Source organism: Adiantum capillus-veneris, chromosome 4 (genome assembly GCF_014529385.1).
Source record: "Adiantum capillus-veneris isolate H3 chromosome 4, ASM1452938v2, whole genome shotgun sequence".
Classification (NCBI taxonomy): Eukaryota; Viridiplantae; Streptophyta; class Polypodiopsida; order Polypodiales; family Pteridaceae; genus Adiantum; species Adiantum capillus-veneris.
Genome location: NC_140934.1, coordinates 54249928 through 54261808, shown reverse-complemented (window position 1 = coordinate 54261808; position 11881 = coordinate 54249928). Strand labels below are relative to the sequence as shown.

Genomic DNA, 11881 nt, shown 5'->3' with positions numbered 1-11881 from the left:
CTCCACTGGCATGCTTTCCAAGGTGCTCAAATCCTTGCAGAACCGACCAACGATAAATTTTCTTTCGCTCTAGACTCTGATGGAAAAGACTTGTATGCACCATAAATTGAGCACTTCAATCTACCTGCTCACATACTCCTTAAGCCATTACTGCACTTGTTTACCATGGCAGGGATGTGCAAACCACTTCTTTCTTTTACTTGCAATATCTTGACCATTATAGCTCCGATTGATGAGCTGTCTGGACAAGCTTGGAAAGCACTCTAAAGACCTCCAGTTGAAACACTATATTTTCACTTTTAGTCACCTTGAGAAACCATCCCGATCAGATTCAAAATAGAGATTCTATGCCAAAATAACCACCAAAAGCATACACTTGTGGATACCACTATCTACCTTTGATCTTCATTGGTATGCACTTGTAAACATCCATGGATTGGCTTTTGTCCACTTCTATCTCTGACACTATTTGGCTATATTAATGTGTCCATATGGTACAAAATATTTTAACCTAAAAGAAATGACAAGCAAGAAGCCTCCAATAGTGAGGACATAGCAAGTAGTGCTTCTTTGAGTATCTTCTCACCTGCCACAATTGCATCACCATATCCTTGCAAGAAAATGTCAGTGCCTCCAAAACACAGCATTTGTGGTTCTCTCTTTTAGATACCACTTCACAGCTTTCTAATTTCCTTGGATTGGATTCTCCTTGAATCTTCTCTCTAGACCATAGTATACATTAGAGAACCTACTATTGCAGCATATTATCGAAGGCTTTAGACATATGAACTATTTCCTCTTATATCTTTGGATACATATCCTTGTTTAGTTTGAAGTGACTAGCCAAAGGTGTAGAAACCGGTTTTACATTTTGCATTGCAAATCTTTTCTAGTACTTTCTTGATATAATCCTTTTGAGATAGTGTTAGTGTCTTATTCAACCTGATCCTTGATATTTTATACCAAGTATTCTTTTTGAAATACCTAAATATTTCATTGAAAAAGATTTAGAAAAATCTTCTTTTAGATCTCTTATGTCCTGCATGCTAACACTTGCAATTATCATGTCATCAATATATAACATTAGGATGATACAATTTTCATCTCCCAAATTATTTGGGTATACATAGTGATCAGAGTTGCATCGTTTGAATCCATGATCTACCATCCATTGATTGAATTTGAAGCATAACTTTATTGATACTTTCTTTAAACTATACAAGATCTTTCTTAACCTGCATACCACTTTCTCCTTACCTACCCTTTTGACAGAAGCATGTACATCTCCTCCTGCAAGTCTCCATGAGGAAACATTGTGTTTACATTCATTTGCTCAAGATTCAAGTCTTGAGTAGTCACAAGACATAAAACAAGCTCTAATGCAACTCAATCTCACAACATGAGAAAATATTTTACTAAAATCATATCTTTCTTTTGAGAAAACCCCTTCACCACAAGCCTACACTTGTATCTCTATTTTGCAGCTTCTTCCTATTTCAATTTGTACACCCATTTATTTTGTAGTGTTTGTTTAGCTTTTGGCAAATCAACCAGCTCCCATGTTTGATTTTGATGCAATGAGTCTATCTCTGCTTGCATGATCTTGGTCTGTTATGGAATTGATATTTACCCATTTATTATTCAATGGATTTTTGTGACCAATTTGTGAATTTTGCAATTCATGATGTCAGGAAAGCACTGCAATAGTGCGTCAAGATTTGTATTTTCAGCCCTTCATCTCTTTGACATTGAGAATACAAGTCAACCCCAGATCCACTCCTTAGCGCCCAAAAGAATCTAAACATGTATCAAAATAGCCTCAAAGTTGTCTCGTCTTCAAAAGTCACTGTGGCGACATTCACTAATCGAGTCTGCCTGAGATATTCCATCTATGCACATTCCATTTACAAAGATTTTTTTTCCTTGAAACTCAAACACAACTAAAATAGCGCATTTGTAGCATGCCTCTGAAGGCCAGATTGAGAAAGTAGCATTTCCACATAGATGGTTTAGGAGCACTACTAGCAAGTCTTCTGCAGCGTTTTTATAGAACTTGCAGTCTGCTAATGGTTTTTGCTTCTGAATCAGACCTAGGATTTTTACGCAAGAGTAGCCCTAGATTTTCTGTTCCATGCCGATAAGGCAGTCCTAATGCTAGTCTATACACCGCGTCAGCCTCACTGTTTTCCAGTTTCAACCCTTTCTATCACTGAAGACTGGATTAGGTATACCGTTATGATCTCTTTTCTATAATATGGTGCTTCAGCAAACAACTGAGGCTCTGTTCTATCGCTCTCTCTCCGAAACCAAGTGCTTAATTCATCACTATCCATCATCGACATCATCGAGATTTGCAATTTCAACCCTTTCTTTCTCTAACAATGGGAATGCAGATCAGCCCCATGTCTATCTCCTGGTGTTCAAAAGAATCCCAAAGAACACTGAAACAGCCCCGCAACTTCCTTGTCGTTAGAACTCACCGCAATGACATTCATTCTTCAAGTCGGCAGAGTCTCAAGTCAAGGTATTAGATGCATGTACATTCCATTCACAATGTCTTAATAAATACTAGGTCAGCAATGATGCCAGAAGCCCTTGAGAAGGTTGCTTCAAACCTTGGCAAGCGTCGTTCTCCTCTCTCTCTCTCTCTCTCTCTCCCTCTCTCTCTCTCTCTCTCTCTCTCTCTCTCTCTCTCTCTCTCTCTCTCTCTCTCTCTCTCTCTCTCTCTCTCTCTCTCTCTCTCTCTCTCTCTACACACAGCTCCATCGTTCTCTTGTATCTTGTCTCCTGGAAAAGGAGGAGAAGTCACTGTTCATGTTAAAAAGTCATTAATGCAAGAAGAGAACCAGACATCAATGGAAGTGTGAAATCTACATTCTCACTACTTCAATTCCATTGCAATCGTCAAGATTTTTATTTTCAGCCCTTCATCTCTTGACATTGAGAATACAAGTCAGCCCCAGATCCACTCCTTAGTGCCCAAAAGAATCTAAACATGCATCAAAACAGCCCCAAAGTTGTCTCGTCTTCAGAAGTCACGATGGTGACATTCACTGATTGAATATGCCTGAGATATTGCGTCTATGCACACTCCATTCACACTATAAAACACACTCATACGGGTGAAAACACAGTTGTGAGGAAGGCCCTTTTCGAAGCTGAGCCTTGGATAGGGGAAAGCAAATTCATGAAGAGATAGTGAGACATGGATTGTTGAAAAATCACATTGCTCTGGGCAATGCTCTCGTTCACATGTATGCCAAGGGCAGGGCTCTCTCAAAGATAGAGATCGTACTTGAAGAGCTTCCCCGTGTCAGGATGTCATCTCTTGAAATGCACTAAACACGGACCTTGCAGCCCATGGCCAAGGCCAGCTAGCACTTAAGTCTTTTAACCGGATGAAGCATGAGGGCATCATGCCAAATAACATGTCTTATCTTTGTGTCCTTAAAGCATATGGAGTAATAGGAGCTATTGCGTATATATGTACTCAGCAATGCTTTGGTGGACATGTATGCCAAAATGTGGTGCCTTTGCAAAAGCAAGAACCGTTCTTATGCCAAATGTGGTGCCTTTGCAAAAGCAAGAACCGTTCTTATGCCAAATGTGGTGCCTTTGCAAAAGCAAGAACCGTTCTTAGGAACTCAGATCTTGGGATGTTTCTTGGAATGCATTGATCACAGGATATGCACTACATGGTCAACATGAGCAAGCAGTCCAGTGTTTTGAGCTTATGCATCTTGAGGGCATCTTCCCAAACTCGGTGACCTATCCTTGTGCCATGAAAGCATGCGGCTGTAGTGGAGATTTTGATAAAGGAAAACATATTCACAACAAAATTGCAAGGGAAGAAATGTTGCAAACACATACGAATCTTGGTAATGCTCTTGTAGACATGTATACCAATTGGGGTGCGATTTTAAATGCAAAATGTGTGCTGGAAGCGCTCCCTTTTCAAGACATTGTAACTTGGAAAACACTTATTGTTGGTTATGTAGAAGATGGTCAACGTGAGCAACCATTGCTTTGTTTCGACTGCACGCATCGTGAGGGCATTCCTCATGATGCATTGACTTTCACTTGCATTTTGAAAGCATGTGGGCTTTTGGGCACCCTTTGATAAGGGAGACGAAATTCATGAAAAGATTCCGGGGACGGAGCTCTCTCAAAGGCATAGATTGTACTTGAAGAGCTTCCCCATCGGTATGTCGTCTCTCTTGAAATGCACTAATCACGGACCTCAGCCCATGGCCAAGACAAGCTAGCACTCAAGTCTTTTAGCCGAATGAAGCATGAGGGCATCATTATAGATAACATGACTTATCTTAGTGTCATCCAAGCATGTGGAATAATAGGAGCTATTGCATATGTATGTACTCAACAATGCTCCGGTGGACATGTATGCCAAATGTGGTGCCTTTGCAAAAGCAAAAACTATTCTTGAAGAACTCAAGTCTCGAGATGTTGTTTCTTGGAATGTATTGATCACAGGATATGCACTACATGGTCAAGAGGAGCAAGCACTCCAGTGTTTTGAGCTTATGCAGCTTGAGGGCATCTCCCCAAACTCGGTGACCTATCTTTGCGCCATGGAAGCATGTAGATGTAGTGGAGATTTTGACAAGGAAAACAGATTCACAACAGAATTGCAAGGGAAGGAATGCTGCAAAAACATACGGATCTTGGTAATGCTCTTGTGGACATATATGCCAAGTGGGGTGCGGTTTAAAGGCAGAATGTGTGCTGGAGGTGCTCCCTTTTCAAGATATTGTAGCTTGTAACACACTTATTGTTGGTTATGTAGAAGATGGTCAATGTAAGCAAGCATTGCTTTGTTTCGACTGCATGCATCATGAGGGCATTCCTCCAAATGCACTGGCTTTCACTTGCATTTTGAAAGCATGTGGGCTTTTGGGTGCCCTTGATAAGGATGAAGAAACTCATGAAAAGATTCCGAGACAAGGGCTGTTGCAAAATGATCTCGTGTTGAGCAATGCCCTTATAGAAATATATGCCAAGTGTGGTGCTCCCTTGAAGACCCGACATGTATGCACAGGAGGGTCAAGGTGAAGAAGCATTGGATTGATTAATGCGATGGTGTTTTTGGACAGTTCCAAAAAATACTCCAGAAACATAGTTCTCTCACACATAAAAGAAGCAGGAAAAGAGAGATGGAGAGGGAGAGAAGAACGAAGCTAGGAGAAAGACATAGACTCCATGCAACAGACCTAGTTGAATGGCTCGACCATCTGTTGAATAGCATATCAGTTCACATCAACATGAAATCCTATCATTTCTATGACGGCAAATTGAGTCGACTCAACGGCCGTTTGTTGAAAGGGAACACCAAGGCTTCAGACGTCTTCACACAATCTTGCCAATAACAATAAAGCTTTTCATCAAGCTAGCAATCACAAGACATGAAGTCAACATAACTCAATTATCTCAAAATTACCAAGTAAGCATCAAACCAGCAGAGATTACAGTTGCCCAAACTTGACATACTATCGAACACCATCGGATTCCACGAGGGTGCAAGCCAACAAACAAAACGAACAAATGTCAATTAAAAAACAACAAGCCACACTACGTCATCAAGAATTGCATAGATGCCTCTTCACATGTCTCCTTGCTCTTGAAGGCTTGATATCCTCTCCCTCTCTCTCTCTCTCTCTCTCTCTCTCTCTCTCTCTCTCTCTCTCTCTCTCTCTCTCTCTCTCTCTCTCTCTCTCTCTCTCTCTCTCTCTCTCTCTCTCTCTCTCTCTCTCTCTCTCTCTAAAGAGGAAAAACTACACTTTAGCATCCCTAAACAAGGAGCAATGGAGAAGAACCACATCACTGCATGCAAGATGGGCCCCCTACAAAGAGGAAAAAATAGATTCTAGCATCTCTAGTTATTGACAATAGGCCAAATGAGCAGCAATGGAGAAGGATCACATCATTCCAGAGTTCTTCATGAATGCCTGAGAGAGCAATTGCTTAAGAGAACAATCCTGAAGCTACAATAGTAACAGATCACTATTGCTACAACCCTCTTAAAAAAACCTGCTGCTGATTAAAAACCTGTAAAATCTCAAACGAGCAAACTTCGGCTGTAATACAATTATCACCATTTTCAAAGGTGCTCATTACCATAACACAATACTGCATAACAGTATAGTCGAATGCCCAACAATCAAATGCAAAAGCAATAACAACGATATGCCCTATTCTTTTTGTGGAGCCTACAGGAGGAGAGAGACAGACAGAGAGAGAGAGAGAGAGAGAGCAAGAACAAAACTGTAGGAGATTTTGCTCGAAGGCTCACCACTGCAAAACAAAGCGCCACACAGCACGTAAAACCACTTCCTCTAGATCTTCTAAAAAGGTGCACGCATAGGTCGCAACGTTTTCATTTAAAGATGCAAAATTTTCTTCCATTACTGATATGTGTGTCTGAAGTGCACGAAATTCTTGAATATCAAGCAGTTCATAAGCTCGTCACCTATCATAGCGTCGTGGGCACTCTCCGTGAGAGCATCCGGCTGCGAGCCATCACGGGCAGGATCAGGCGTATGATGCTCGAAATCAAAAGTCATATTGATATCTGAATCCATGGCGACACCGTGTAGTGGAAGGAATAGAAAGAAAAATATCTTGAGTCGACGAAAAAGAATCCCGTAGTCGTAATCGGCACCGCAAATGGTAATTAGCCGTGCTAATTATGTTGGTTGTCGAAGTTGTAATCAACCCGCAAATCCACCTGTGCAGGTACCCTGCTTGGACACGTCGTAGCCGAGTCGATTGCAATTGTTATTGCTTTAGTGTAATTGGCTCTATGAACACGGTCGCCAATGGATCAAATGGAAAAATTTGTCGACTACACAGGGGATTGTCAACTTGCTGATTGTTGTATGCATGGCAGTGTCGACTCTAATTGCCGGCCCCTTTGCCAATGGTAGCCGAGTACGTGGTCACAAATTGCGACCACCGTGGGCTCAAAGTTGCGACCCCTATGGGTACTCGCCCAATCAATTTTTGGTTTGCCCTAAGGCTTGTGGGCAGCCTAATATGGTAAGGTCCCTTTTTTTTAAAAGCCTAGCTATGGCGGCAATAACCTACAACGATGGCGAGCAGGAGGGAAAGAGAGATGGCGACCTCTCTGCTACGCTAACCCCGATGATGTAGTGACGGGTTATGCTCAGCAGGGCAACGTGCACTGGCCAAAGCCCAAGCGCCCCCGCTTTGGTGGACTTCGCTCCTGCTCGCCCCTTCGACAGGGTCCGGTCCCGTGCTGCTAACAACTTTCACTCTCCCCTTGCTAAGCGGCCATGCCTGCTTGTCGGCCTCCCTTTACTTGCATGACATGCAAGGAAGATGACTCTGCACACCTGTGAATGCCTAGAAAAGTGTCTCTAATACCAGTGTAAGGCATGGGTGACTAGACCTTGGAATCCACCTCCCAACCTCCCACTATATAGGCAATGCTCCTAGCCTTTTGCCCTAGCCGGATTCTCTTGTCCACATTGCCTAGTCTGGCCCCTGTCCCAGTCCATGACTCCTTGGTCTTACCCTTGTCCTGACAGTTTTCCTCTCTCTCTCTCTCTGTCTCTCTCTCTCTCTCTCTCTCTCTCTCTCTCTCTCTCTCTCTCACACACACACACACACACACACACACAATGTTGTATTCGTCCTTCTCACCTAATATTGTTGCAAATCTATGTGTTTCATCATTGCATGTTGTTACATGCTATAAACTAACACATCATTTTTCTTGTTGTTGAGGGGAATCATTGAACTAAGAATACCTTTTAATTTTTTTGAAGCCAGTAGGTGATTCAATTTTTTTAAAGGAAATTAAGAGGAGAATCAAGGGTGATTCTCCTGTGCAGCTTTGCTAAGTAGAAACCGCCGCCAGAACGTCATTTTTTTTGCACCGCGAGAACATGAGTTCGCCTGGGTAAGCTGGGGAACTGCAAGTGAGTTCGCGTCGCCAGAACATGAGTTCGCATGGGTAAGCTAGGCGCTCTGCATGCGGTACTGCTTTCAATGCAGGTCATGGCAGTCAATAGCAGCAGGGGTTGGCAGTTGGCAGCTGGAGTCCCGTCGCGCACAGTTGGCAGCCAGAGTACCGTCACGCAAGCAGGAGCGTGAGGTAGCTTGCCGTATGTGAGCTATACAGTTTTGGCATAACTATAGATTATGATTGACATGTTTTATTGGGTGTTTGCCAGTAGTCACAACGAGAGAACCTGGAGGTGTTTCACGCAAGGTTCCATGCAAACATCGGACAATAGGTGATTCAAACAGCAGGCACAAATTAGCTACAGTAGCGACACAGTGGTCTCGAAGGTATAATTTCATGAATCACCTACTTGAATTTCATGCTTGCTAAAATTTGTGAAGTGGGATGTGGTTCCATTGGTTTCTGTTTATGAGGGTCCAATGCTGTAGATTATCATGGTGAGGATGAAGAAAGCTGCACATTCGGTTGATGATGACAGGGATGCATCTGCCTCTTTGGTCCGTAGTAGGGGTAGATCTAGGAAGACTGAGGAGGAGCTTCTGCGGCTGACAGTAGGCGTCCGAAGAGGCTTTTGAGCTAAGTATCACTATCTCCGTTGGGGGGGCCCACGTAGACAGAGGCCTGTTTCCTATGCTGAAAGAATTCCTAGAGAAAGATACTATTGCTGGAATGTGTTCCATCGAGCGTGGCGGAACGGTATTCCACTTGCACTTCCAAATGGTCGTGCATATTATGTCCACATCTATTATAGCGGTCAACAAAAAGGTGAAAACATACTTGGGATGGGATAGAGAATCGCCTGTGGGTGCCACTGTTCTTTGCAGGGCACTGAAGCAAAAGAACATGCACACATTTCAGGGAATGATTGGTTACTGCTTAAAAGACATACGCAAAGAGCATTTTGAGAATTTTGGCCACAACATATCTCACGATGACATTAATGAAGGGATCGAGCTTTACACGCTTCATGGGGCAGATGACCTGAAGAATAAAGTTTGCTTGACAAACACGAATGTGTTTTATAGTGCTTTCATGTATTGGAAATATAGTTTGAATCACCATATTGGTCATGAATATCTTGGAACTTTGCACGGCATGATTAAGAGTGGTAAGTACTATCCGTTGTCCACTTGGATTACACCTTACCAAGGGCGTGGAATGGAGCAACCGAAAATTGTTGTTGTATGGAAGTGCAAGGCATTTTGGAGCACAGTTACGTACAACGATATACTCGATGTTTTTGTACTCAAAGTGCCACTCACCCTCGTCTGGATTGGTTCCTGAACAGGTGGGAAAACAATGAAAGGTATTCCATTAACTCTTCCCCTGTATTCTGATGGCTTAATTGTTGGTGTTATTATTTGTCTGTATGAACCGTGGGGAGCAAGGGGAGAATACGGCAACGAAGAAAATGGTGAATATATCTGATAGCGACGACGACGATATTGACGCTGGCATTGGAAGTGACTTTATACCCCTGTTGAAGAGAACTAAAGCTGATGTTATTGCATGCTAGGTATGTTGCTAGAATTTCCTCCTAATGCATTTGCTTTGTTTGTCAATGACTTTCTTTTTACTGTGATCGCTCTCGTAGGCGCGCACAATGGAGTCAACGGAGCCTGCTGTGGAAGCTGAGGGAATGGAAATGGATCATAGTCAACACGATAATATAGACAATGGAGTATTGCAAAGATTAGAGGATGTATTGATGCAAATTTGGCGACAACTCCATGGTGGCAATGTAGATGACAATGACACTCTCCGTGCTTGCATAGTCAATTGTACACAGAGTGTCAAAGACATGTTGTAGGATGTTCAACTTAACGCTGCTGATGTCCAGGTTGCAAAGATGCAACAACAAATAAATGCTTTGTCATGGGAGATCGTTTCTTTCAAGGCACAATCTCTCTTGAAATGTATTTGTTGCAGGTATTGCCAATAGGATGAGGGAAGGCAAGCTCTCAATTGTTTTCAATGAATGCAGGCAAGGGCAGGGATGTTTTGACTGCTTATCCAGATGTAGGGCAATGGCTTAGCTCTTGATGCGTCCAGCTGTGCAACCTAGAAGCTCTGTTTGTTTGCAGCATATGCAGGGCAAGGCATCTCCCAAGAGGCGTATCCTTTCAAATTTTTTGTTGGCAATGCTTTGACCAACATATATGCAAATCATAGCGTACCCCTGCAAAACCAGCAAATTCTTGATAAGCGTTCTGTATGAACAATGAGCTCTATGTTGTTTTCAACAAATGCCACGCGAGAGTCTCAGATGAGATTTAATCTCCTTTCGACTACAATTTTAGGACATAACCAGCAAAGGATGGTAAAGAAAGCTTTTAAGCGGATTGATTGGAAGAGGATATGTGCAATGGAGACAAAGGCAGGAAATTCTGCAGATGTAACGCAAGAGCTTCACTCCTGCGACAACGTCACCCGCATTTTAAGGAATTTTGCATTATGCAGAACGTTAACATCGTTGACGTAGGCTAAAGAAAGAAGAATATGTAAGCTCAGGCCCAAAGTATTGTGCTGGCAATCCATTGGACAACGTCGTGTATGTTGTGCTTTGAGAGATTAAGCCTCATTGGTTTTGGGACTACCTTGAGAGGTCATCGATAGGTCTATGAAACTACTGCAGTGTTGTAGTATTAGTTTTGGGGCAATCACCTTGTTTCAAACATTGTCATGAGCGCATCCTTCTGTATAAAGTGACATCTTTGCATTGAAATTTTATTCCTACACTTGTATGGTTGCCTTCTCTCTGTTCCTCTCTTTCGGGGAGTGCATGACACTCTAGAGAGAGAGAGAGAGAGAGAGAGAGAAAGAGAAAGAAAGAAGAAGAAGAAGAAGATTGTTTTAATGTCGTAGGAAACTATCCCAAGAGACCTTAAAGATCTATCGACAAGGAGAGTTGAACTCAAGACCTGTTATTCAAGAGGGAAATGGCATAACCAATCTACCACAAAAGAGAGAGAGAGAGAGAGAGAGAGAGAGAGAGCGCAAATCAGGTGTGCTGTTTATTAACTGACTCTGCAATGGTTATTTGTGTTTGAGCAGATGGCTTTTTACAACCCAGAGCAGTTTGAGAAGGTCGGGAATATAGCAGCATGTGATGGTTGAGGTGGACTACTTTATTTGTAGGCATGCTGTGGCCTGCGTACATGGGTACGAGCTTGCTTCCTAAAGCAGCCACCTCTGTGCGAATGCCGTCTACGCTAGTGCATTGCTGGTGATGGAAAGAGCTTGTATACAAGAAGAAGAGGAGGAGGAAGAGGAGGAGGAGACTATGTCTTATGCATGTATGGAGTTGGAGGAGGAAATGACTTGTAAATGTCCGGAGAAGGTGGCACAGAAGGCTTGGGAATTGGGGACTTGTGAATGTATGGAGACGGGGGCACATGCAACTTAGGAGGCGCTTCATACGGGTTTCGAGGAGACTTGTAAGCATGTGGAGATGGTGGCGGTGCCCCACGCTTTGGAGATGGGGGTGCACAAGGTGTTGGCGATGGTGGCTTGTAAAAGTGTGGAGGCGGTTGTGCTGGAATTGGTGGCTTGTGAGTATGCGGAGGTGGTGGTGTGTAATGCGTAGAAGATGGTGGCTTGTACAAGTGTGGTGGTGATGGTTGCATGTACCAATGTGGTGTTGGTGGGACATAAGCCTTGGGTGATGGTGGCTTATAGTGGGGCGCTGGTGGCGGATTGCGCATAGGATATGGTGGCTCATGAAAGTATGGAGTTGGTGGTACAAAGCTTGGTGATGGTGGCTTGTGGATGTGTGATGGTGGGGGGAAGTAGGTCGGAGATGGTGGCATGTACCATTGCGGTGTTGGTGGGCCACTTGGCTTCGGAGGTGGTGGCTTGTAGATGTGTGGAATAGAT

General features: G+C 43.1%; 2 protein-coding genes across 2 annotated transcripts; both read left to right on the top strand.

The window, feature by feature from the left end:
* The first annotated feature begins 3781 nt into the window (after positions 1-3781).
* On the top strand, positions 3782-4120 carry LOC147459182 (pentatricopeptide repeat-containing protein At3g28660-like). The gene has a single exon (XM_086511559.1). The coding sequence runs from the start codon at positions 3782-3784 to the stop codon at positions 4118-4120; it is 339 nt and encodes a 112-aa protein (XP_086367685.1).
* Positions 4121-4397: 277 nt separating this feature from the next.
* Positions 4398-5070, top strand: LOC147459181 (putative pentatricopeptide repeat-containing protein At3g49142). The gene is made up of 2 exons (XM_086511558.1): positions 4398-4749; positions 4805-5070. The coding sequence occupies exons 1-2, from the start codon at positions 4398-4400 to the stop codon at positions 5068-5070; spliced, it is 618 nt and encodes a 205-aa protein (XP_086367684.1).
* The last annotated feature ends 6811 nt before the right edge of the window (positions 5071-11881 follow it).

What these genes read in the sequence shown, in the direction of transcription:
- LOC147459181 (XM_086511558.1), top strand. Translation starts at nt 4,398, where the DNA reads ATGTATGCCAAATGTGGTGCCTTTGCAAAAGCAAAAACTATTCTTGAA. An exon ending in AGGCAGAATGTGTGCTGGAG is followed by an intron (nt 4,750 to 4,804) that starts GTGCTCCCTTTT and finishes TTGGTTATGTAG; the next exon opens with AAGATGGTCAATGTAAGCAA.
- LOC147459182 (XM_086511559.1), top strand. Translation starts at nt 3,782, where the DNA reads ATGAAAGCATGCGGCTGTAGTGGAGATTTTGATAAAGGAAAACATATT.